Source organism: Bombina bombina, chromosome 3, assembly GCF_027579735.1.
Source record: "Bombina bombina isolate aBomBom1 chromosome 3, aBomBom1.pri, whole genome shotgun sequence".
Taxonomy (NCBI): domain Eukaryota; kingdom Metazoa; phylum Chordata; class Amphibia; order Anura; family Bombinatoridae; genus Bombina; species Bombina bombina.
Window position 1 is genome coordinate 1,055,100,627 of NC_069501.1, and position 27,971 is coordinate 1,055,128,597.

The 27,971-nt window shown below is 41.4% G+C and overlaps 1 protein-coding gene across 1 annotated transcript in view; it reads left to right on the forward strand.

The window, feature by feature from the left end:
* The window catches only part of CALCOCO1 (calcium binding and coiled-coil domain 1), a 133,256-nt gene that overhangs the window by 55,473 nt on the left and 49,812 nt on the right, over nt 1-27,971 (forward strand). The window contains exons 9-10 of the mRNA XM_053708292.1: nt 20,722-20,976; nt 21,406-21,531. Of these exons, the coding sequence (XP_053564267.1) occupies nt 20,722-20,976; nt 21,406-21,531 (381 nt within the window). The remainder of the gene's footprint in view (nt 1-20,721; nt 20,977-21,405; nt 21,532-27,971) is intronic.

Below are 27,971 nucleotides of genomic sequence, written 5' to 3' on the forward strand. Positions count from 1 at the left end.
TCGTCTGGGGTTGTCATGTTCCTTGTTCAGAGGAGAATTGCCTGGTATTTCGGGGCTGGACTGACCTTACTTGGCGGGATCAGACTGATATACTTCAGGAAAGTTTTCTTCTGTGAAAAGCACACTGGTCTAAAAGAGGCTGCTTCCGGGTGGTAAATCGCCATAGAACAAGCCACTGAGCTGTTGTTCGTTCCTGGTAGAGCGCTTCTCTCTTTGTATGCAAATTATTATGACCCTGGGGAAGTCTCCCTATGGGTGATGGGGGAAACCAGACGTGGACTCCTTGCCCAGTGTGCTTAGAGGAATGTGGCTGCACCTCACTGACGAGGCCCATAGGAGGCCGAAACGATCGTCTGGGGTTGTCATGTTCCTTGTTCAGAGGAGAATTGCCTGGTATTTCGGGGCTGGACTGACCTTACTTGGCGGGATCAGACTGATATACTTCAGGAAAGTTTTCTTCTGTGAAAAGCACACTGGTCTAAAAGAGGCTGCTTCCGGGTGGTAAATCGCCATAGAACAAGCCACTGAGCTGTTGTTCGTTCCTGGTAGAGCGCTTCTCTCTTTGTATGCAAATTATTATGACCCTGGGGAAGTCTCCCTATGGGTGATGGGGGAAACCAGACGTGGACTCCTCGCCCAGTGTGCTTAGAGGAATGTGGCTGCACCTCACTGACGAGGCCCATAGGAGGCCGAAACGATCGTCTGGGGTTGTCATGTTCCTTGTTCAGAGGAGAATTGCCTGGTATTTCGGGGCTGGACTGACCTTACTTGGCGGGATCAGACTGATATACTTCAGGAAAGTTTTCTTCTGTGAAAAGCACACTGGTCTAAAAGAGGCTGCTTCCGGGTGGTAAATCGCCATAGAACAAGCCACTGAGCTGTTGTTCGTTCCTGGTAGAGCGCTTCTCTCTTTGTATGCAAATTATTATGACCCTGGGGAAGTCTCCCTATGGGTGATGGGGGAAACCAGACGTGGACTCCTCGCCCAGTGTGCTTAGAGGAATGTGGCTGCACCTCACTGACGAGGCCCATAGGAGGCCGAAACGATCGTCTGGGGTTGTCATGTTCCTTGTTCAGAGGAGAATTGCCTGGTATTTCGGGGCTGGACTGACCTTACTTGGCGGGATCAGACTGATATACTTCAGGAAAGTTTTCTTCTGTGAAAAGCACACTGGTCTAAAAGAGGCTGCTTCCGGGTGGTAAATCGCCATAGAACAAGCCACTGAGCTGTTGTTCGTTCCTGGTAGAGCGCTTCTCTCTTTGTATGCAAATTATTATGACCCTGGGGAAGTCTCCCTATGGGTGATGGGGGAAACCAGACGTGGACTCCTCGCCCAGTGTGCTTAGAGGAATGTGGCTGCACCTCACTGACGAGGCCCATAGGAGGCCGAAACGATCGTCTGGGGTTGTCATGTTCCTTGTTCAGAGGAGAATTGCCTGGTATTTCGGGGCTGGACTGACCTTACTTGGCGGGATCAGACTGATATACTTCAGGAAAGTTTTCTTCTGTGAAAAGCACACTGGTCTAAAAGAGGCTGCTTCCGGGTGGTAAATCGCCATAGAACAAGCCACTGAGCTGTTGTTCGTTCCTGGTAGAGCGCTTCTCTCTTTGTATGCAAATTATTATGACCCTGGGGAAGTCTCCCTATGGGTGATGGGGGAAACCAGACGTGGACTCCTCGCCCAGTGTGCTTAGAGGAATGTGGCTGCACCTCACTGACGAGGCCCATAGGAGGCCGAAACGATCGTCTGGGGTTGTCATGTTCCTTGTTCAGAGGAGAATTGCCTGGTATTTCGGGGCTGGACTGACCTTACTTGGCGGGATCAGACTGATATACTTCAGGAAAGTTTTCTTCTGTGAAAAGCACACTGGTCTAAAAGAGGCTGCTTCCGGGTGGTAAATCGCCATAGAACAAGCCACTGAGCTGTTGTTCGTTCCTGGTAGAGCGCTTCTCTCTTTGTATGCAAATTATTATGACCCTGGGGAAGTCTCCCTATGGGTGATGGGGGAAACCAGACGTGGACTCCTCGCCCAGTGTGCTTAGAGGAATGTGGCTGCACCTCACTGACGAGGCCCATAGGAGGCCGAAACGATCGTCTGGGGTTGTCATGTTCCTTGTTCAGAGGAGAATTGCCTGGTATTTCGGGGCTGGACTGACCTTACTTGGCGGGATCAGACTGATATACTTCAGGAAAGTTTTCTTCTGTGAAAAGCACACTGGTCTAAAAGAGGCTGCTTCCGGGTGGTAAATCGCCATAGAACAAGCCACTGAGCTGTTGTTCGTTCCTGGTAGAGCGCTTCTCTCTTTGTATGCAAATTATTATGACCCTGGGGAAGTCTCCCTATGGGTGATGGGGGAAACCAGACGTGGACTCCTCGCCCAGTGTGCTTAGAGGAATGTGGCTGCACCTCACTGACGAGGCCCATAGGAGGCCGAAACGATCGTCTGGGGTTGTCATGTTCCTTGTTCAGAGGAGAATTGCCTGGTATTTCGGGGCTGGACTGACCTTACTTGGCGGGATCAGACTGATATACTTCAGGAAAGTTTTCTTCTGTGAAAAGCACACTGGTCTAAAAGAGGCTGCTTCCGGGTGGTAAATCGCCATAGAACAAGCCACTGAGCTGTTGTTCGTTCCTGGTAGAGCGCTTCTCTCTTTGTATGCAAATTATTATGACCCTGGGGAAGTCTCCCTATGGGTGATGGGGGAAACCAGACGTGGACTCCTCGCCCAGTGTGCTTAGAGGAATGTGGCTGCACCTCACTGACGAGGCCCATAGGAGGCCGAAACGATCGTCTGGGGTTGTCATGTTCCTTGTTCAGAGGAGAATTGCCTGGTATTTCGGGGCTGGACTGACCTTACTTGGCGGGATCAGACTGATATACTTCAGGAAAGTTTTCTTCTGTGAAAAGCACACTGGTCTAAAAGAGGCTGCTTCCGGGTGGTAAATCGCCATAGAACAAGCCACTGAGCTGTTGTTCGTTCCTGGTAGAGCGCTTCTCTCTTTGTATGCAAATTATTATGACCCTGGGGAAGTCTCCCTATGGGTGATGGGGGAAACCAGACGTGGACTCCTCGCCCAGTGTGCTTAGAGGAATGTGGCTGCACCTCACTGACGAGGCCCATAGGAGGCCGAAACGATCGTCTGGGGTTGTCATGTTCCTTGTTCAGAGGAGAATTGCCTGGTATTTCGGGGCTGGACTGACCTTACTTGGCGGGATCAGACTGATATACTTCAGGAAAGTTTTCTTCTGTGAAAAGCACACTGGTCTAAAAGAGGCTGCTTCCGGGTGGTAAATCGCCATAGAACAAGCCACTGAGCTGTTGTTCGTTCCTGGTAGAGCGCTTCTCTCTTTGTATGCAAATTATTATGACCCTGGGGAAGTCTCCCTATGGGTGATGGGGGAAACCAGACGTGGACTCCTTGCCCAGTGTGCTTAGAGGAATGTGGCTGCACCTCACTGACGAGGCCCATAGGAGGCCGAAACGATCGTCTGGGGTTGTCATGTTCCTTGTTCAGAGGAGAATTGCCTGGTATTTCGGGGCTGGACTGACCTTACTTGGCGGGATCAGACTGATATACTTCAGGAAAGTTTTCTTCTGTGAAAAGCACACTGGTCTAAAAGAGGCTGCTTCCGGGTGGTAAATCGCCATAGAACAAGCCACTGAGCTGTTGTTCGTTCCTGGTAGAGCGCTTCTCTCTTTGTATGCAAATTATTATGACCCTGGGGAAGTCTCCCTATGGGTGATGGGGGAAACCAGACGTGGACTCCTCGCCCAGTGTGCTTAGAGGAATGTGGCTGCACCTCACTGACGAGGCCCATAGGAGGCCGAAACGATCGTCTGGGGTTGTCATGTTCCTTGTTCAGAGGAGAATTGCCTGGTATTTCGGGGCTGGACTGACCTTACTTGGCGGGATCAGACTGATATACTTCAGGAAAGTTTTCTTCTGTGAAAAGCACACTGGTCTAAAAGAGGCTGCTTCCGGGTGGTAAATCGCCATAGAACAAGCCACTGAGCTGTTGTTCGTTCCTGGTAGATCGCTTCTCTCTTTGTATGCAAATTATTATGACCCTGGGGAAGTCTCCCTATGGGTGATGGGGGAAACCAGACGTGGACTCCTCGCCCAGTGTGCTTAGAGGAATGTGGCTGCACCTCACTGACGAGGCCCATAGGAGGCCGAAACGATCGTCTGGGGTTGTCATGTTCCTTGTTCAGAGGAGAATTGCCTGGTATTTCGGGGCTGGACTGACCTTACTTGGCGGGATCAGACTGATATACTTCAGGAAAGTTTTCTTCTGTGAAAAGCACACTGGTCTAAAAGAGGCTGCTTCCGGGTGGTAAATCGCCATAGAACAAGCCACTGAGCTGTTGTTCGTTCCTGGTAGAGCGCTTCTCTCTTTGTATGCAAATTATTATGACCCTGGGGAAGTCTCCCTATGGGTGATGGGGGAAACCAGACGTGGACTCCTCGCCCAGTGTGCTTAGAGGAATGTGGCTGCACCTCACTGACGAGGCCCATAGGAGGCCGAAACGATCGTCTGGGGTTGTCATGTTCCTTGTTCAGAGGAGAATTGCCTGGTATTTCGGGGCTGGACTGACCTTACTTGGCGGGATCAGACTGATATACTTCAGGAAAGTTTTCTTCTGTGAAAAGCACACTGGTCTAAAAGAGGCTGCTTCCGGGTGGTAAATCGCCATAGAACAAGCCACTGAGCTGTTGTTCGTTCCTGGTAGAGCGCTTCTCTCTTTGTATGCAAATTATTATGACCCTGGGGAAGTCTCCCTATGGGTGATGGGGGAAACCAGACGTGGACTCCTCGCCCAGTGTGCTTAGAGGAATGTGGCTGCACCTCACTGACGAGGCCCATAGGAGGCCGAAACGATCGTCTGGGGTTGTCATGTTCCTTGTTCAGAGGAGAATTGCCTGGTATTTCGGGGCTGGACTGACCTTACTTGGCGGGATCAGACTGATATACTTCAGGAAAGTTTTCTTCTGTGAAAAGCACACTGGTCTAAAAGAGGCTGCTTCCGGGTGGTAAATCGCCATAGAACAAGCCACTGAGCTGTTGTTCGTTCCTGGTAGAGCGCTTCTCTCTTTGTATGCAAATTATTATGACCCTGGGGAAGTCTCCCTATGGGTGATGGGGGAAACCAGACGTGGACTCCTCGCCCAGTGTGCTTAGAGGAATGTGGCTGCACCTCACTGACGAGGCCCATAGGAGGCCGAAACGATCGTCTGGGGTTGTCATGTTCCTTGTTCAGAGGAGAATTGCCTGGTATTTCGGGGCTGGACTGACCTTACTTGGCGGGATCAGACTGATATACTTCAGGAAAGTTTTCTTCTGTGAAAAGCACACTGGTCTAAAAGAGGCTGCTTCCGGGTGGTAAATCGCCATAGAACAAGCCACTGAGCTGTTGTTCGTTCCTGGTAGAGCGCTTCTCTCTTTGTATGCAAAATACTCCTCTACATATCTTTTCTTTTGCTTCAATGACCTCATAGCATTTTCGGCAGTCATTTGTTTATATGGATCATCATACAACTGGGCTAAGGCGGTAAAGAAAGCATCTAATGAATTGAGTATGTTATCATTTGTTTCAAAAAAACTGTTTGCCCAGCTCCTGGGCTCACCTCTAAGAAAAGATATGGTTGTTAGAACCTTTACTCTATCTGTGGGATATGTCTGTGGTTTTAGGGTAAACAAAAGAAAACATGCATTTCTAAAATCTCTGAATTGTGTTCTATCACCTTTAAATAATTCAGGGAGACTGACTTGTGGTTCTATAGCATGAATTTTTGTTTCTACAATATCTTTTATATAAGCTTTTAAATTATCATTTTCTGCCTTTAGGGTATTTAACCCATCAGTGAGTAAATCTACCCTATGACTAAGGGTTTGCATGTGTGCAGTTAACTCAGCTGGGTCCATGCTTATTTTTAAGGCTTAGTATTCTGTCAGGATTTAAGTCTTGCCGTATCCTGTAAGGCAAGGAATTTATTTTCAAGAACCTCAACTGCTGAGTTAAAAGGAACAAACTTAAAATAGTATGTGTGTTGTTCAAAGAATACTGGGAATTATCATTAATTACTATCAGAGTAAAAGATAGTCCCAGACATCATAGTTCAGTTATTAGCAGGGGTTAATGGTGATTACACTACAGCTGCCACCTGTGAGTAAACACTAAACAATTGCAGCAGTGTAACACATAGAAACCCCAGTATGGATACATAGAAAAATATAATTACAAACTAGTTTGGAATTTCAGTAGTACAGGCAATAAAAAGAGATCAGGCAAAAGGCAAAATAATAAGTAACTAACTTTAGTGAGCATTATTAAGATAGCTAGTTAAAGTTGGCTCAGATAGATTTAGCAATTGCAGATATATATGATAAACAAGAGTCTGGTATGCTCATATTTGATTTGAGTCACAGGAGAGTGAATGTTAAGAGCAGGTCTTACTTGAGAATTTATTAGAGGGTCCGCAGGAATTAGGAACTTGCAAGTCCTGGCAGTCTGGGAGACAGTGCAGCTGAACTGTGTGTTGCTGCTGTGCGAAGCAGGATGGCGTGTGACGTCACCGCTCTGTGAAATCCGGAACTGACAGGCAAAAAAGGCAGAGGAAGACACAGATTGCAGAGAAGATAGGCTTGGCTGTAGCAGTCCTATAGCATAAGACTCCAATATTAAGCAACTAGGAGAGTGTGGTAAGGAGTTATATAGGGCTGAAGCAGGATAGACACTCCCATATTTAAAGGGACATGACAGTTAGTGACATGGGTTAGCAAGGAAGGAGATAGTTCTGGTGCAGAGAAGTAGATTTGGGTGTCATCGGCATACAAATGATATTGGAAACCGGGGGACTTTATTAGGGAACCTAGTGATGACGTATAGATTGAGAAGAGAAGGGGACCGAGGACAGAGCCTTGCGGTACTCCGACAGAAAGTGATGACGGGGCAGAGGAGGCCCCAGAGAAGGCTACACAGAAGGTACGATTTGACAGATAGGAAGAGAGCCACGAAAGGGCTGTGTCACAGATGCCGAAGGATTGGAGGGTTTGGAGCAGAAGAGGGTGGTCGACAGTGTCAAAGGCTGCGGACAGATCAAGGAGGATAAGCAGAGAGAAGTGGCCTTTTGATTTAGCTGTGAGTAGGTCGTTGGTGACCTTAACAATAGCTGTCTCTGTGGAGTGATAGGGACGAAATCCAGATTGCAGCGGGTCAAGGAGGAAGTTTAACGTAAGGAAATGGGATAGGCGTGCATGTACTAGTTTTTCGAGAAGCTTTGAAGCAAGAGGGAGGAGGGAAATTGGGCGGTAGTTGGATGGGGAGGTAGGATCAAGGGAAGGTTTTTTGAGGATAGGTGTGACCAGCGCATGTTTCATCGATGAGGGAAATGTACCAGTGCTGAGGGAGAGGTTGAAAATGTGTGTTAGTATAGGGGTAAGGGTAGCAGAGGGAGAGGGGAGCAGCTGTGAGGGGATAGGGTCAAGGGGACAGGTAGTGAGGTGAGAGCGTAGTATAAGTGCTGAGACTTCATCCTCAGTAACAGGGGAGAATGAACTAAGTTTCAGGTTATGAGGGTTGTGGTTGAGTGAGAGTATTTGAGGGGGGAGAGAATGGAATTGTGTTGAGAGCTGATATCATGTCTGATGGAGTCAATTTTGTTAATGAAGTGACTGGCAAAGTCTTGGGCTGACAGAGAAGTTGTATTAGGAAGTGGGGGAGGGCGGGAGTTTATATATTCTATAAGGCTTATCTGCTGTAAATTAATAATTTGCATATTCTTATGTAGGCATTTTTTATATATCTCAGCTGCTTAAATTTACATACACAATGTATACAAATAATATTACATGTATGTCCTTGCTGCTAGAGTATGATCAATTATGAGAGAAATTTTCTCTTACATTATCTCTGCAGTCTGTTTTAATAATCTGAGTCTCCATTACAGAATGTACAATATCTTTCTGCAGTGGCCCAATTCCTTCAGTCATGAATATTTACTTTGTTATGGTTGCATGACTTTTCATATGATGATGTACAAATCTCTGTTACATGCATGTTTATAACCATATGTATGCCAGTTTTTTTTTTTCTTCAAGCTCATACCATATTTTTTTTCCTGCATATCTAATTCTAGTTGTGTTCTAAGGAATACAGATTTAAAATGGTGTACTCCTTACAGTACAAAAATACTATATATAGTTGTGAAATTGTGCAGTATTATTCTGCAGTGAGCCAATAACTTGGGTTTGCTTATCCAATGATTATGCTTTTCAATACAACTTTTATAGTGTCTTTCTTATGAAAATCTGAAAAGTACTTTGTTTCCTTGCTCTATAACATGCATGCATCCCTTTTTTCTTTACTTTCCTTGTTTTCAGTGCTCACATCAGCACTTGACTGACTCCCGACTTGTAATCTAGCCCTATACGGGTGTAATGAATTAATTCACGGTATCAATTCAATCCTTTGTATGGATCACAACTGTGGATGATAGGTTTTGTATCACTTAGCTGTAAATTAACATATGGATAAATGTTAATTTTAGGGCACAAAGTGAGTTTATTTTGAATTCACAAACTTGGATTAATCTGTGAATAGGTGAAGAATCTCTCACTATGTTTATACTTGCAAATAATAAAGTATAAATTTCCACACTGGAAAAATAGCAATGAAGATTTTATGCTGGTAATATAATTCTAAGTACAGCCAAAATGTTTAGGAAACCACTGAGACCACACTACCTGCATATAGAGATTAGCAGGAAAATGTTCTGTAGCAGCAGAGTGTGTGAATCAGTGAGACAGGCTGAGACAGAATGGTAGAACAGCTGATATGAAATCTGCTTGTAAGCTGAGCCGTCTGGAATAGTGATGTCACTGCTTAGGAATGTCTTGCTGTGAGCAGCTCCGTGTTTGCTGAAACTTGCAATGCAGACTGGCAGTTGAATTAGAGGTAAACAGCTTACCGGGAATTGTAACAGTATCAATCTTGCAAATTGTGACAAGCAGGTCACGCTGTTGTAGAGTCAATAAATCACTTGATAAACTTCAGCAGTAGCGGAGCAGAAGTAGCAAGTTCTGCCTAGGCAGAAAGCAATCCAGTTTCCTTGTAGAAATTCAGGTTAAAGATTTAGGAATAAACTTTCTAAGGTTTGAAATAGCTGGAGCACAAAACATGTGCAGGGAGCTCAGTTAGGTTGATTTCTTAATCACTAAGCACCTGGCTGGCCTCAAGAGTAACTTTAAATAGGGTAAGGGGTTGGCCTGAGTTTGTAAAGGTGGTATAGAGAGATTACAGCCTTTCTGTAAAGGTGGAACAGAATTCCTGACAACGGGGAATTACATTTTGAGTTTATTTGAGTTTCATAGTTTTTGAGAAATTTGCCACAAAAGATTTGACAAGGAGCTCTTAACTACAACCAGATTCTAAGTTTCGGATGCATATATGTATAATGTTTATATCCTGTAGGAACAGAAGAAGAGAGGCGCCACATAGGACAATATTGTCTGTACAGAGAGACACACAGAGCAATGATAAACCCCTAAGGGTGGCTTCTCACAAGAATAGCGACACAACCGGAGTGCTGAACACAGCAAATCGGGACCAACAGAGTCACTTAAAAGCACAGCAACGCGTTTCTCAGCAAAAAATATGCCGTTTCATCAGGCTGTAGATAACATTAAAAACCTCTTGCTCTATTTTTTTATTAAATGCGTCGCTGTGTTTTTAAGTGAACTTTTAAATAAACTAGTCACTTTTTATTAAGCTTGCTCTGTTGCCATTCATAATTTGTCTGTTGTGTGAGCTGACTAATCTCCATCGAGAGTGTCAAGACGCTTCTACACACACCTACCTGGCCTATTGGTGATCGTCTCTCCATCGAGTGATCCTGCCGTTTGGATTGGCGCATTGATACCACGTGACCGGCCCTGTGGCGTGTGTGCAAGTCTATCAGGCAACTCTGTTGGTCCCGATTTGCTGTGTTCGGCACTGCCGCTGCTCTTGTGAGTAGTCACCCTTAGGGCTTTATCATTGCTCTGTGTGTCTCTCTGTACAGACAATATTGTCCTATATGGCGCCTCTCTTCTGTTCCTACAGGATCCATTTCTACATTCTGTTTTAACAAGAGTGCTGCCTTTCTTCCTTCCAGAGAATCTCTTCCTTCTACACAAGGGCACCTTTCTAGGGCTTATATGCTCTAGACTTTTGATTGACTATAATGTTGATATCACAGTTTGAGGAAAACTATACAAGATATAAGTAAAGCATCTAAAGGACAGATGAAATAGAACAGCAAGTAGTGAAACAGTTAACTGTAACATTCTTCTTTTTCTTTGTAGCACCACTACTCCATGCTGCTTTATCTTTTTTCATCTTTTTTAAATGACAATAAAATAGCTGCTGGATCCCACAAAAAGCTAAACGCTGTGTTATAAAGCCAGATCAGCAAGTCAGAATTGTTACACAATATCAATACAATGTTACTTAGATATTTCAGAATTGTTCTCATTGTCTGTCCCTCTCCTGCAACTGCTGTTTAATAACTATTGACATGATATGAAAACTCTATTTGTTGCACACCGAGGGAAGTCTTAATAAAGCAATGTGACATTTGGAAGAGCATTGTCAGTCACATTTCTATTTTAATAACTTTTTCTACACATTAAAAAACAACAACAAACAAATGGAGTTCCTGTTAAAATTACGTTATAAAATTTACATGTTCTAATTAGGGGGTTAAAACATAGATAAAGTCCAACTCAGAAGACTTTTCCTTCTAAATACAGGGAGAGTCCACAGCTGCATTCATCACTTTTGGGAATACAGAACCTGGCCACCAGGAGGAGGCAAAGACACCCCAGCCAAAGGCTTAAATACCTCCCCCACTTCCCTCATCCTCCAGTCATTCTTTGCTTTTCATCACAGGAGGTTGGCAGAGAAGTGTCGGAAGAATTATGAAGTGGTTCCTTATGGAGGGTAGTACTCTTTGAGATGGGACTGGAGTTTTTTGTAGTCTTGTCAGCCTCTCAGTGAGAGCATTGATGAAGGTTAGTGTCTGGAGATGCAGGGAGAGTCTTTCTGCGAAACAATCCCGACTCATATTAACAGCTCCATAAGCAATCAGCGTTGACGAGTTTTGCTGCCTGCTTTTTGTGCTCTAGTCCATGTCAGAAGCGCTGCTACCATCTGTCAAACTTGAAGGATCGTGTTGCTGTTCCACGGCATAAGATTGTTTCAATTTTTACTTGCATGTTAATGTAAACTAAGAAGACAGGGTCTCAGTGGGACTCCTTTACCTTTATGGAATCAAGGGTTAATATCTCCTGAGGGGGATTATTGAACAGTGGGGACTTTATTCATGTTAGTTATGTGATTCTGACTGCTTTGGTGTAAGAGACGTTTAGAAGTTGGGACTCATAGGCTATTACGGGAACATACAGGTTAAGTTTCTTGCTGCGCAGTTTTATTACACTGGCACGCTTTTCCTTAGCGGGAGTGATCTTGCATGTTGCACCATGTGACCGGGTGCGGTTACGTTTTTTTTTTTTTGTGTTTTTCCATTTCCGTATACCGAGCGTCTGCGGAGAGGATCTGTTTTTCTACCTGTCTAGGTCATAGGAGGTGGTAAGTGCCCCAGCCATTGGGGGTGTATGGTGTCAGTTGTTTTTGACCATAAGATACTTAGTCGAGTTATGGAGGATTCTGATATGTTAGAGGGGGGTTCCTCTGAGTCAGCTTTTGATACTTGTGTATATTGTGAGGAGGACCGGGTAAACCAGCACCTCTAAATTATATTCCGTATGCCGCCATAGGGTGTTCTCCTCTTCCAATGTTGAGAGGTTAGAAAACACCAAGCCATCCACCTCAGAGGATTCTGCAACCCGTGAGGTTTTTTCCCTGGAATCTTCTGTCCCTACACCGGCAGTTGTCCCGAATACCGTTACCACTTCTCCTGAAGGAGGTCTCTTTCCACCAGAGGTTACTGTGTGGTTTTGCATGGCCATATCTCTGGCTTTAGCGCATTTACATCTTCCAGCCACGTGCAAGAGAAGACTTAATATGTGTGCTCCTACCCAAGGTCCGGCATGTAAGAGGACGATGGGATCCGATCAGTCTTCTGGGAAAGCGGTGTCCTCTGAGGCTTCAGAGGTGCTACCTCCAGGTTTGGAGCCCCCAGATACTCCGACGGAGGTGAACTTTGCTTTTAGATTTAGAATGGCTCGTCTGCGTGTACTTCTGAGAGAGGTTTTGGCTACGTTGGCTGATCCGTCAGCGGAATCTCAGTCTTCTGAATCAGATAGCGAGCTTGTTTAGACGACTGAAGGGATGGTGATCTTATTCCTTATCATCTCAGTTTTTTCTTTCTTTGTTTTTTTGTATCAGATTCCCAGTTCAGAGCTCTTGAGGAATGATGTTGCATGACGGACTGGACCTGTCGGTTTCACTTTCCCTTTGGCTATCACTTGTATTGCCTAATTTCTTTTATAATCCGGTTAGGATACGTTTTATTTTATTTTATTTTTAGAGCTCGAGATTGTTACTCTGGGTTTTTCTGGTACTAGTGATCTTCATGGTTGCGATTGATGTCTCTTCCGGTAGAAGATATATTAAAAAAAAAACATGAAACAGAACAAATACTAAAACAAAGGATGTTTCTGGTCGGGGTGATGTTCCCCCGATATGTCCGAGACTATGTATAAGCGTTAGAGCTCATATGTTTTTCTGTTTATTATTCTCCCTTTTCTGGCTCTGCTAGAGTGTTAGAATTTTCCGTTTGAGACTCTTGAACAGATATGTTGTATCCTACATGTTGGGCTGGTACTGGTTGGGTATTAGTTCTCGCTGTTCTTTTGAGATTCATAACAAGATATGTTGTATCCTATATAACAGGCTGGACCTGTTTGGGTTCTAGTTATGTCTCTTCTTTCTTCTTCTCAAAATGTTATTTCCTTGTACCTTTCATCCAGAGGAAGCCCTTCTATCCTAGATGTTAGGCTGGTCCTAGTTAATTATCTTCAATGGGCGTCCGATATTGGAGAAGGGCCTACGAGTTGATACCATGCTTAGCAAAGCTGTGTTTTGGAGTTTAAATTCTGCTGTGGCAGTTTTCTTCAGGTGCTAGGCTTTCCCTTTTCAGATTGGGAGAGACAGGTGACTTTTTTCTTGGAGTCTTTTCCTGGTTCCTTCTCCAGGGGTTATATTCTTAACTCGCTATGGTGTTCCATAAGGGGTTTCTCGTTCCTTTTTATACTCTCTAGGCAGAGTTTATTTCTCTTCCTCTTGAGGGTTGCTTTGAGGTTCTCTCTCCGATTTTTCGGTTTGGCGGTGTTGCTTCTATATCTTTCAGATATCATCCTGTTTTCTGTATTGTCCACTCCGGTCTCCAGTATGCGGTAGATCGTTCCCTGTTCTGAGATACTTACTTTGATCTTCAGGGGTGTTTTTGATTTATCTCTACCATGGAGTGGGAGAGTGTATTCACGGTTCCTTCTATTTTTGGGAATCATCGGTCAGTGGATTTGAACCCAGGCAAAGCTCCTGCTTTCTGATCTGCTGTGGGCTTCTGGTGTCAGCTAGCCTTCCAAAACAGAGGTTAATACTCTGGGGACTTGGTTTCTGTTGCTATCCAATTGGGTATTTTCTGAAACAGGTCCTTCTTTCTGTCTCTTACGCCTAGATTTAGAGTTTTGCGTTAGAAGGGGTGCGTTAGCTACGCATGTTTCCCCCCCCCCCCCCGCACCTTTTAAACAACGCTGGTATTTAGAGTTCTCAGAAGGGCTGCGCTAGGCTCCAAAAAGGGAGCGTACAGGCATATTTACCGCCACTGCAACTCTCAATACCAGCATTGCTTACGGACGCGGCCAGCTTCAAAAACGTGATCGTGCACGATTTCCCCATAGGAAACAATGGGGCAGTTTGAGCTGAAAAAAAACCTAACACCTGCAAAAAAGCAGCGTTCAGCTCCTAACGCAGCCCCATTGTTTCCTATGGGGAAACACTTCCTAAGTCTGCACCTAACACCCTAACATGAACCCCGAGTCTAAACACCCCTAACCTTACACTTATTAACCCCTAATCTGCCGCCCCCGCTCTCGCTGCCCCCTGCATATTATTATTAACCCCTAATCTGCCGCTCCGTACACCGCCGCAACCTACATTATCCCTATGTACCCCTAATCTGCTGCCCCTAACATCGACGACCCCTATATTATATTTATTACCCCCTAATCTGCCCCCCCCCACGTCACCGCTACCTACCTACACTTTTTAACCCCTAATCTGCCGACCGGACCTCGCCGCCACTATAATAAATGTGTTAACCCCTAAACCGCCTCACCCCCGCCTCAAAAACCCTATAATACATTTTATTAACCCCTAATCTGCCCTCCCTAACATCGCCGACACCTAACTTCAAGTATTAACCCCTAATCTGCCGACCGGACCTCACCGCTACTCTAATAAATGTATTAACCCCTAAAGCTAAGTCTAACACTAACACCCCCCTAAGTTAAATATAATTTAAATCTACCGAAATAAAATAAATCTTATTAAATAAATTAATCTTATTTAAAACTAAATACTTACCTGTAAAATAAACCCTAATATAGCTACAATATAAATAATAATTATATTGTAGCTATTTTAGGATTTATATTTATTTTACAGGCAACTTTGTATTTATTTTAACTATGTACAATAGCTATTAAATAGTTATTAACTATTTAATAGCTACCTAGTTAAAATAATTACAAAATTACCTGTAAAATAAATCCTAACCTAAGTTACAATTAAACCTAACACTACACTATCAATAAATTAATTAAATAAGATCAGCCAATAGAATGCAAGCTCAATCTGATTGGCTGATTGGATCAGCCAATCGGATTGAACTTGAATCTGATTGGCTGATTCAATCAGCCAATCAGATTTTTCCTACCTTAATTCCGATTGGCTGATAGAATCCTATCAGCCAATCGGAATTCGAGGGACGCCATCTTGGATGACGTCACTTAAAGGAACCTTCATTCGTCGGGAGTCACCGGAAGAAGAGGATGGATCTGCGTCGGCTGCTTCAAGATGGTCCCGCTCCGCGCCGGATGGAAGAAGATAGATGATGCCACCTGGATGAAGATGTCTACCGGTCTGGATGCCCTCTTCTTGCCGGATAGGATGAAGACTTCGGAACCTCTTCTGGACCTCTTCTTGCCGGATAGGATGAAGACTTTGGACCCTCTTCTGGACGGATAGGTGATACCCGGCAGGGTGAAGATAAGGTAGGGAGATCTTCAGGGGCTTAGTGTTAGGTTTTTTAAGGGGGGTTTGGGTTAGATTAGGGGTATGTGGGTGGTGGGTTGTAATGTTGGGGGGGGGGATATTGTATGTTTATTTAAATGCAAAAGAGCTGTTTTCTTTGGGGCATGCCCCGCAAAAGGCCCTTTTAAGGGCTGGTAAGGTAAAAGAGCTGTTACATTTTTATTTTAGAATAGGGTAGGGCATTTTTTTATTTTGGGGGGTTTTGTTATTTTTTTAGGGGGCTTAGAGTAGGTGTAATTAGTTTAAAATTCATGTAATCTTTTTTTATTTTTTGTAATTTAGTGTTTGTTTGTTTTTGTAATTTAGTTTAGTTGATTTAATTGTAGATAATTGTAGGTAGTTTATTTAATTAGTTTATTGATAATGTAGTGTTAGGTTTAATTGTAACTTAGGTTAGGATTTATTTTACAGGTAATTTTGTAATTATTTTAACTAGGTAGCTATTAAATAGTTAATAACTATTTAATAGCTATTGTACATAGTTAAAATAAATACAAAGTTGCCTGTAAAATAAATATAAATCCTAAAATAGCTACAATATAATTATTATTTATATTGTAGCTATATTAGGGTTTATTTTACAGGTAAGTATTTAGCTTTAAATAGGATTCATTTATTTAATAAGATTTATTTTATTTCGTTAGATTTAAATTATATTTAACTTAGGGAGGTTTTAGTGTTAGGGTTAGACTTGACTTTAGGGGTGAATACATTTATTAGAGTAGCGGCGAGGTCCGGTCGGCAGATTAGGGGTTAAAAAGTGTAGGTAGGTAGCGGCGACGTTGGTGGGGGCAGATTAGGGGTTAATAAATATTATGTAGGTGTCGGCGATGTTAGGGGCAGCAGATTAGGGGTACATAGGGATAATGTAGGTTGCGGCGGTGTGTGGTCGGCAGATTAGGGTTTAAAATTTTTTAATAGAGTGGCGGCGATGTGGGGGGGGCCTCGGTTTAGGGGTACATAGGTAGTTTATGGGTGTTAGTGTACTTTAGAGCACAGTAGTTAAGAGCTTTATGAACCGGCGTTAGCCCATAAAGCTCTTAAAGGGACACTGTAAGTAAATATTTTCTATGCCTGTTACTAACTAACTACCCCAAATACGCTTTTTATCAATAGCATTTCATTAACATTTCTCTACCGTATATCAGAAATCTTGTCTGCAAATGTAATTGTTTTCCAAACCCACTCCGTGGGTATGCTTTGCTCTGTACCAATCCGCTTACAATACCTAGGTTTCAAAATGGCGCTTTAAACACAAAGTTATTGGTTTAAGTATTTTGAACATGCAGTGCTGAAAATAGTGGGCAGGATAACGTGACATCATCGGCGAATAAAAGATATAACTTTTAGATTGTTATGAAACTTCGTTTTGGAGAAAATATAGGTCAGTAGGTTTTAATTAATGTTTATTAACTTTAATATGTTAGTTGTTTAGCTTAAAAATTATAACAGAAAGTAATCCTTTAACTCCTGACTTTTTTCTGCGGCTGGAGTCTTGTCGTTAGAGTTCTAACGCTCACTTCAGCCAAGACTCTAAATACCGGCGTTAGAAAGATCCCATTGAAAAGATAGGATACGCAATTGACGTAAGGGGATCTGCGGTATGGAAAAGTTGCGGCTGGAAAGTGAGCGTTAGACCCTTACCTACAAGACTCTAAATACTAGCGGTAGGCCAAAACCAGCGTTAGGACCCCCTAACGCTGGTTTTGACGGCTAACGCAAAACTCTAAATCTAGGCGTAAGAGTTTGGCAGAAGGTCGAGAGACTCACCTTTTCTGAGTGTACCTTGTTCTGGTTTCCCGGAGAGGTTTTTCAAGCTGAACCTTTGGGGAATCCGGTATAGGCTTTTTGGGCTTCTGTGACTGTCCCAGTCTTTTTCCTTAGGGGATTCTTAAGATGATCTATGGACCTTTTAGGGCTTGGGATGCTTAACTTCCTTGCCCTCCTTGACTATGTCACCCCTTCTGGGTTGACTCAGTCTGTCAGGAGCAGGCGTCAGGGTATCTGATTGCCTTTCTTATGCCGCAACTTCATTTCCTAGTTTGGTCTTCTTCCTAATGGGTGCTTCCTTATGGAGTTTGACTAGATCTTCGCCTTTGGATCCTTGAGAGGGTTATTTCTTAAGGGTTTCAATCCTTTCCTCAGCTTGTAGCTGTTCCTTCATTTTCTTGGGGATGGCGACCTTCCTCCACCCTGTTTCTTGGTGGGATTGGTGTTGATTCCCCCTGTTTTATACATTTTCTTGAGGTTCTCCTTTGTCCTTTTTCAGGGTGTACCGGAAGAAGGGTTTGTTAGCCGGTTCTGGTTGAAACGGCTAGTTCCTCTAGCCTGGGAGTTAACCTGGCTACCTCATAGTCGGGGGGTTACAGGTTGTATCATACGTCGCTTCTGCCCTGGTATGGGGGCTCCTAAACATATTCTACATGTCAGTTTTCTGGTCTGTTTCCCTTGGTTCATAGACTCTTGCTGTTCATTTCTTTTTGCTTTGATTCGGACTACGGTCAGGCAGTTCCGTTCTAGTCTTTTTTGCCGCTTCAGAAACGTAGTCTTTCCTGTTAGGTTTTTGCATCGGTATCGATGCAGGCGAGGGTTCTGAATTTTCTATTCTTTGACCTGTTCTGATGGGAAGTATTTTCTACATGTCCTAGTCTCTCTTGCAGTCTGGTACTTCGCTCCCTTTGCGGTTTTTGCTCTATGGAATTTTTCCTTCGGGTACTCCTCTGAGCTTCTCCCTCTGGTGTTCCTTTTTTTTCTGGGATCTTACCTCCAGGTCCTTTCAGACTTTTTTAGTGTACTCTGCTTACTTCTGGGTAACTTCCTATTGGAAGTGTAGGTATTGAGAGTCTTGGTTGTCCTGCTTGTTGTGTTTGGGGAGGAGCATTCTTCATTTGATCTTGTAGACAGCGGGACTCTAGTCTCCTCAGAGGTTTTTGGGCTCATTTTGGGACCAGCGATTTCTCTGGTTTCTGGCGTGGGCTCTTATGGTCATAATTGTTGGGACGGTTACTTGGTCCTTCTAACATTTTTTTCCTTTTTTGTTCCTTTTGCTTCTGATGAAGCAGTTTCGGGTGATTGTTTTTTTTTTTTTTCAGGCTGTGGTGTCCTCAAATTGGGTGCGCCTCTCTTGTTACCCACCCGTTAGCATTCAATGTCCTCTATAGCTTGGGTATTGTTTTCCCAAAAGTAATGAATGCAGCTGTGGACTCTCCCTGTATTTAGAAGGAAAATATAAATTATGACTTACCAGATAATTTCCTTTCTTTTGATACAGGGAGAGTCCACAGCTCCCACCCGTGTTCTTCGGTGGGCGGCCCTAAGTTTAAGTTGTTTTTTCTTCTGGCACCTTTTTCATCCTGTTATTTCTTCTACTGCTGCTTTTTCCTTCAGCAGAATGACTGGGGGATAAGGGGGGGGGAGGTATTTAAGTCTTTGGCTGGGTTGTCTTTGCCTCCTCCTGGTGGCCAGGTTCTGTATTCCCAAAAGTAATGAATGCAGCTGTGTACTCTCACTTTATCGAAGGAAAGGTAGACTGATATGCTACAGGATATTTTTTCTCTGTGAAAGGCATAGTGTGCTAAAAAAGACTGCATCCTTAGTGGCACTGGCCTCATGGACTAGCAAGGAAGTTTTTCCAGCTTTTTGTTCTGTCTATGTTGAGTGTGTCTCTATTTTCTTTGTTGTAGTTTGCAGAGTAACATTTTAACCAGAGCCCCGTAATACATATTGAAATGCTCTATTTTAGATAGAACAGATAAACTTTTTGAATAGAGTGCCCCTTAAACTTTTATTTTACTTATTGAACATTTAAATTTGAGGTACAAAGTTACAATTAAAATGCTCAATTAACTTTTCTTTAGTGAGCAAGAAGCAAATTAATTTGTTTTCCTTATTAATACATCAACTTGGCAATTTTTACTTTTTATAAGGACACAATTATTGTTGTCAGTACAACTTATAAAATAAAGTTGTGTTAATTTAAAGTGTTAGTATTATCCCAAGTAGCAGATAAGAAGGTTTTGTAATCAGTCTTTCTTTTTCCGAGCAGAGGTAATGCTTTTTCCCCCTTGTGTGTTCATATGGGCAGCTTTGGTACTAAGCTATTTGTCCTAATGTTCTCCACACTCAAAGTAGAACCATATGAAGGTCCTCTCTGTGATACACATAATAAGAAATAAAGCATGTATGATTATAATCCTATTGGGCAGTTGCAAGGCCAAAACTCACATACATTTTGCTGATGAGAGAAAATTACCTACCTGGGCGCTATTCACAAACATAAATAAAGGAAAGGAGGGTTTATTATCATGCTTTAGGTGAAGAGTGTAATTTCATAAGCCCACTTTAAAACAAGTCTCATTAGAGAGTCCTACTTTTATACATTTAAATATTTAATGCTTTTGAAACCAGTTATACTGTGCACACATGCCTTGGTTGTGTGTTCAAACTTTGAAAAAAAAAAAAAAAACACCCTCTAATGAGAAGAAGAATGTTTTTACCTTACTACATTAAGCATTTCATAGATAGATACAAGGGCATATTAATATATTAGTTATCTAGGGAAGGCTTACTAAGGCCTAGATTACAAATGGAGCGCAAAAATATTAGTGCTGTTGACCACTAACACCGCTCAAGTTAAATCAATAGCGCTCTGATTCTTGTGCTCATATTACAAGTTGAAAGCAAAATCATTGTGCTAGAGCAAAGTCTCAGGCATGCTAACATCTGGAGGTTGGATAGTGCGGCTGCGCTAACTCCCTCATCTCATACACTTCTATAGGGCATGCGTGCTACAAAACTCTGTCCTGGTTTTTAAATGCTAACACAAAGTGCTAAGCTAAAGTGAGCTAAATCCGAAGGAGCATTAAGAAAAAAATACCTTTTATATATAAAAAATTAAATCAATCTCTGTCTTTCCTCTCTCTCATTTAATTATTCTTTTTAAATTGATATATTTATTAAAAAAATCTCTCTCTCCTCTCCCTCCCTCCCTCTCTCTTCTGACTAAAAAAAAGGTATACAATATAATGTTAAAACACTTTTTAAACATTAATTTCAATAATAAACATATATATTTATGTAAGTTGTTATTCACACACACACACACACACATATATATATATATATATATATATATATATATATATATAAAAATAATCAATATGGAGGGAAAAAACAAAACTCATTAGACCTAAAAATTGAATTGTAATTTATTTTTTGGGACATTTTGAGGTATAAAATAGACAGTCTGAATTGCTGCCTGAACCAGGCATCCAGCCAGTTGTCTTATGTTAAGGTAAGCGTGCGTGCCCATTTTGAATTCTGTGTGAGAGCATCTTAGAGAAAGACAGAGAGATTGTGTTTCATCTCATATATTTGCTGTGCTTTTTGTCTCTGTAGCTGCAGGTGGATACACTGCGTGAGAAGCTCCGCTGTACTCAGGATATACTTGCATCAAGCCAGCAAAAGGTGATGCTGCTTGGAGAGGAACTAGCAACAGTCTCCTCCATACGGGATCGCACAATTTCTGACCTTCACAAAAGCCGCCTTGAAACTGCTGATATTTCTATCAAAATCTCTGACCTAAGCCTGAAGTTCAAGGAAGGGATGGGCCAGTGGTGGCAAGAAAAAACTGCCCTGAACCACAGCATGGAGGTACAAAAAGCGAAGCACATACGTGATGAGAAAGAAACTGAGCCTTGGTTGACATTTAGAGGCTATGCAGAACTTAGGTGGATTTCTAATTAGTTTTATATTTATTGAGACCTAGGGAATCTTCACACATACCAGAAAAGGCTGCACAGTGACTTGGCTCACTAATATGTCAGGAACTACACCTAATAATAGATGTACATTAGTACAGAGAGAATATGATCTCTTGCTATTAATGGCCATCAACTTCCAAGATGATAAACTGAATGATTGTCTAATGTGTGAATAGCTTTGCCTCTAGATGACGTAATAGTGGCTTCAGCAGTTAGTCATCCTTATATAACGCTTTTAAAAGGCCTTTCATGTTACAGGTTATCTCAAGCACCATTGCCAGGTAAGTGCTGAACAGAACTCTTTTGCTTTGTATTTCAGGCAAAGAGGGATCAGATTGTTAATTTGAGAGCAGAAAAACTAAGCTTGGAAAACAGCCTACAGGATGAGAGGAGCCAGAGGCAATTACTGCAGCGCAAGCTAAGCCAAGAACAGGATGCCAGACAGGTACCAGAGATAAAGTGCCCAGGAAAATATAGCTCAGATGAAAATGGCCTTTTAAATTGATTACATATTAGGAAATAGGTTTAAGAAAATGTAAATATCACGTATGATAGACTCCTTTTTACTAAAACATTACATAATTGTTCATATCATATATTTAGGGCTCAATTTATCATTGCTATTCTCCTATATTTTCAACTAAAAATGCACATGAGAAATAATGCTCCCATTTATCATTCAAAAATGTGCAAGTTTGACTGTAAAATTCTCCTACTCTGTTCCCATTCTCCTTGGAGACAATGTTCTCCAAACAAAAATTAAAGGGATACTAAACCCAAATTTTTTCTTTCATGATTCAGATAGAGCAGGCAATTTTAAGCAACTTTCTAATTTTCTCCTATTATCAATTTTTCTTCATTCTCTTGCTATCATTATTTGAAGAAGCAGGAATCTACACAAAGGAGCCCTCCCATTTTTGTTTCAGCGCCCTAGATAGCGCTTGTTGATTGGTGGCTACATTTAGCCACCAATCAGCAAGGCTAACCCAGGTGCTGAACAAAAAATGGGCCGGGTCCTAAGCTTACATTCTTGTTTTTCAAATAAAGATAGCAAGAGAACAAAGACAATTGATAATAGGAGTACATTAGACAGTTGCTTAAAATGTCTTGTTCTATCTGAATCATGAAAAAAAAATTGGGTTTAGTATCCCTTTAAATTAGATCCTTAGTCGTATTTCCTATAGTAGTCATTAATTCAACTAGTTACAAATTTATCATTTCTTTTCTCCTATAGCAGACTGAAAGTTCCCCTGCAAATGCGTGCATTAAAGTTCTCTATAACTACTGTGGAGAACAGCTTTAGAAATCTATTCTCTACCAGTTGTAGAAGCAATGTTACAAAAGAAAGACTCTACAAGGTGCAAAAATAATATATTAAAGTGCAATAATAATGTTTATTGTAGCCCAATAATAAATTATATTGGAATGCAAAAATACTATGTATTGGGGTGCAAAAATTATATATAATGTAGCACAAAAAATATTTACTAGAGCACAAAAATGTTATCTGTTGTGACATAAAAATAATAAATAAAATAAGTGCTAAAATAGAAGCACAAAAAAACCCAATGAAAATATAGATCTATTTTCTTCTATGACAGTTGTTGAAGAGGAGCATTAGCAAAGCTAGTAGTGGGGCTGTGTAAATATTTCTATTGGTTTATGTATTACTTACATGGAGAATAGTTGCTTATTTTCAATAATAAATAAGGCGCATATACCAATCCGACTAGAGAGATTTAGCTTTACATCTCTTCAGCTCTCCTATGAAGAAACGTAAAAAACAAAATTTTGTTATTTTTATAAATTTGATTGCACAGATGCGCTTCTGTAAAGGATAGCGGACTAGAACCCATAGGAGAATTGCATGGAGAATTCTCCTTGCGCTTGATAAAACTAGCCCTTATAAGCAACCAACATATTACACATTGCTGTTACTGTTGGTTCAATGCAAAACTCATGTTTCACATATGGCACACATTCTAAATAGATACATGCACCATTTAAATAAACACAGTAATACTTTATCATATTTTATTAACTTATATATATATGTACATAAGTGTTTTTTTTTTTTTTAAATGTGCAATAATTCATGTAAAGTGTTGGCATTCTATTTAAAGTGCATTGGTAGGCTGTATCTCACATAAGTAATGATGCCATTGCATCTCTCGGTGTAATCTTATTTTACATTACAAAGTTCAGAAATTACATAAAATATTGGTTAATAATCTTTAACGGATGTAAGAAACTGAACAATGTGACACTGTAAGTGAATGAGTGACCACATGTTCCCTTGGGGACATGGTATACAATGACCTACCTTTAGCGCTTTTTAAGTTCTTGATCACTTTGTAGTTTATCTGTTAGTAATTTGTATTTGATGATGCTGAGGGTGGTTTCTAGCATTACAAAAAAATAGTATGTGCCTTTATGAGTTTTGTGATATAGTAAGGATTCACACTGCTATGTTAGTGAAAAAATTGATTGCTGTATTATATTTAATTGATACATGCCCTATTTTATTCATGATTTTTTTATGGCAATAAACATAGCATGTTACCTCCATCTGAGCTGACATGAATATTAATTAAGGAGCTTGATTTATATGAATCCATATGACCTAATAACCTTTACAAAAACAAATTCTAAATGCCCAATTCTCTAAACCTCTCTGGTCTGGTGAAATTCTATGATATACCCTGTCAGTATTACAAGGCCGTTTATAACCTGGGAACTGTGTATCTCATTAAGGGGAGTTAACTAATATTCTTTATGTTAAAGAGAGACACTAGAATATAATATAATTGCTCCACAGAAGATATTGCCAGCCGGGTGGCATTTTAAAGTAGCCTGCATGATGTAGCCGTTTGGGGGCAGTGTAATATTTTTTAATATGATATCATTTTCAGATATCCAAAGAACAATTTCATTGCTTAATTTAACATACATGTATTTAATTATAATTTGTGTAATAAAAATTGAACATTTTTAATACTGGCTAATTTTAGCTTAATATTGGCTAAAATTTTAGCCGGGTGATCAGTAAAATCAGCCGAGTGGAAAACACTGCTTCAGGAAATAAGCTGTGGATTTCTCTCCATGCTGGCAAGTTTTTGAGGATTGGACCCTAAGGGCTCGATTTATCAAGTCCGCTGGACATCGCTGGCGGCCAGTAGCAGGGGGTGTCAATCATCCGGATCGGATGATTTCAATCCGCAACCTTTTATATGGTGGAGAGGTTAAGACTGCTTACGACCGCTGCTTCTTAACTTTAATTTCAGGCAAGCCTTAAATGAAGGGCCTCCGAAGCATCATTTGCTTGATAAATAAAGCCATAAGTCTTTAACCCACATAGAGAATATTAGAGATGTTCTTTTAGAGTTTAATCTGTAGCTTCTTACTCTACATCCATAAACAGAAAAATACATTTTCTATATTACAATTCTAGATAATTATCATTTGAACAATGGAATCCACTTACTCAAGATATGTTGTTCACTATTCCTGAGCATAATCAGTGAATTACAAATGGTGCCTCTAGATCAGAAATTATGAAGCATGGCGTCAGCTTGAAGGTGGCACATATGATTAGGATTGAGGGGGATAATAGCCTAAATTTATTTTATCTATTTTATCTTCAGAATAAACTGTCTTCATTTTTAAAGAAATGTCTAGTGAAGTAAAAATTATGTCTTACAACAAAAATCATTGCCAGCACAAATATTGTTCGTAAGTAGGTAGTTGCCCCTTTTCTGAAAAAAATGGATTTGTGTCATTCAGAGTGATATTAGTATTTTTAGTGAATGGGTGTAAGAGCACCAATAAATCTGCAAATGCTAAGCTATTGCAGAATCAGCAAGATTGAAGCCTACATGCCTTTTTGAACTCACCACCCTCAATAAGTGCAAGATTCACAGAAGTGGACTTGGTCCTAGTAGGCGGAGCAAGTTACAAGCAAGGCTGATTGGATTTAGATGTAAGCTTTATTGTGGCAGCATCCACCACTACTTCAAACCTTTATTAAAAAAAAACATTTACCTTTAAAAATAATAATACAAAGACTAAGATTACATATATTTTTAAACTATAGCTTAACATAGTTACTAGAATTTTACTTCTGGCTCCTTACGTTTTGGATTATGTGACATAAAACTACAGGGAGTGCAGAATTATTAGGCAAGTTGTATTTTTGAGGATTAATTTTATTATTGAACAACAACCATGTTCTCAATGAACCCAAAAAAACTCATTAATATCAAAGCTGAATAGTTTTGGAAGTAGTTTTTAGTTTGTTTTTTGTTATAGCTATTTTCGGGGGATATCTGTGTGTGCAGGTGACTATTACTGTGCATAATTATTAGGCAACTTAACAAAAAACAAATATATACCCATTTCAATTATTTATTTTTACCAGTGAAACCAATATAACATCTCAACATTCACAAATATACATTTCTGACATTCAAAAACAAAACAAAAACAAATCAGTGACCAATATAGCCACCTTTCTTTGCAAGGACACTCAAAAGCCTGCCATCCATGGATTCTGTCAGTGTTTTGATCTGTTCACCGTCAACATTGCGTGCAGCAGCAACCACAGCCTCCCAGATACTGTTCAGAGAGGTGTACTGTTTTCCCTCCTTGTAAATCTCACATTTGATGATGGACCACAGGTTCTCAATGGGGTTCAGATCAGGTGAACAAGGAGGCCATGTCATTAGATTTTCTTCTTTTATACCCTTTCTTGCCAGCCACGCTGTGGAGTACTTGGACGCGTGTGATGGAGCATTGTCCTGCATGAAAATCATGTTTTTCTTGAAGGATGCAGACTTCTTCCTGTACCACTGCTTGAAGAAGGTGTCTTCCAGAAACTGGCAGTAGGACTGGGAGTTGAGCTTGACTCTATCCTCAACCCGAAAAGGCCCCACAAGCTCATCTTTGATGATACCAGCCCAAACCAGTACTCCACCTCCACCTTGCTGGCGTCTGAGTCGGACTGGAGCTCTCTACCCTTTACAAATCCAGCCACGGGCCCATCCATCTGGCTCATAAAGACTCACTCTCATTTCATCAGTCCATAAAACCTTAGAAAAATCAGTCTTGAGATATTTCTTGGCCCAGTCTTGACGTTTCAGCTTGTGTGTCTTGTTCAGTGGTGGTTGTCTTTCAGCCTTTCTTACCTTGGCCATGTCTCTGAGTATTGCACACCTTGTGCTTTTGGGCACTCCAGTGATGTTGCAGCTCTGAAATATGGCCAAACTGGTGGCAAGTGGCATCTTGGCAGCTGCACGCTTGACTTTTCTCAGTTCATGGGCAGTTATTTTGCGCCTTGGTTTTTCCACACGCTTCTTGCGACCCTGTTGACTATTTTGAATGAAACGCTTGATTGTTCGATGATCACGCTTCAGAAGCTTTGCAATTTTTAGAGTGCTGCATCCCTCTGCAAGATATCTCACTATTTTTGACTTTTCTGAGCCTGTCAAGTCCTTCTTTTGACCCATTTTGCCAAAGGAAAGGAAGTTGCCTAATAATTATGCACACCTGATATAGGGTGTTGATGTCATTAGACCACACCCCTTCTCATTACAGAGATGCACATCACCTAATATGCTTAATTTGTAGTAGGCTTTCGAGCCTATACCGCTTGGAGTAAGACAACATGCATAAAGAGGATGATGTGGTCAAAATACTAATTTGCCTAATAATTCTGCACACAGTGTATATAAAAGCAATGTCTGGCTCCTAAAAAATATGTGACTGATACCTCTGTATCCTCAGTGGTTCATAAACATAAAATACATTTGACAACCCTTGTTTTAAATAATGTATTTTGTTTATAATTTACATTCCTACAAATGTCACCAAAGACATGTGGGTGCTCAGTATCAACAAATATGGCTAAAGAATAATCTTGCCCATAATTAAGCATTTTTAATAGCTGTAGATGGGCATGTTTAAGAATTCAAATGTTTGCTTTTTTCATGCTCATGGATGCCTGTGATTTTTACCATAAAAATGCAGTTACAATTTCCTGGATCACTCTTGCACAAATGTATTAAAAACGAACAAGAACAATGCTGACTTAATGTCGGTCCTATAGTTTTGGATTGCTATTTTCCTTAATCTTTTGTTTAATTTTAGACTTTTATTTACTGTGTCTCTATTTATTCATTTGCCACTTTTTGGGTTGAAAAATACATTAGTTGCGTGCAAGAGAGGCTCAAAAAATGTATTTCTATCTAAAGGGGAGGAGAGTCCACGGCTTCATTCATTACTATTGGGAATTAAGAACCTGGCCACCAGGAGGAGGCAAAGACACCCCAGCCATAGGCTTAAATACCCCCACTTCCCTCATCCCCCAGTCATTTTTTGCCTGTTGTCACAGAAGGGTGGCAGAGGAGTGCCGGAGTTTCAGAGTAGTCTCTTATGGAGGGTAGTACTCTTTGCAGTGGGACTGGAGTTTTAAGTAGTCCTGTCAGCCTCTCAGTGAGAGCCTGGGCGAAAGTTAAAGTCCGGAGATGCAGGGAGAGTCTTTCTGCGAAACCATCCCGACTCATATTAACAGCTCCATAAGCAATCAGCGATGACGAGTTTGGCTGCCTGCTTTCTTCACTCAAGTCCATGTCAGGAGCGAGGCTAGTAACCTGTCACACTTGAAGGACCATTTTCCTGTTCCACGGCGTAGATTCTGGTAAGATCATTTCATTTTTTATTAATAATGATAACATAGAAGACAGGGTCACAGTGTGGCGCCTTTTATCTTTACAGAATCTAGGGTTAATATTCCTGGAAGGGGGATTATTGAACAGGGGGGTTTATACATGATATTGTTTATTGTGTCATTGCTGCGCTATGTGCGGGATGAGGCTTTGGCAATGTGTG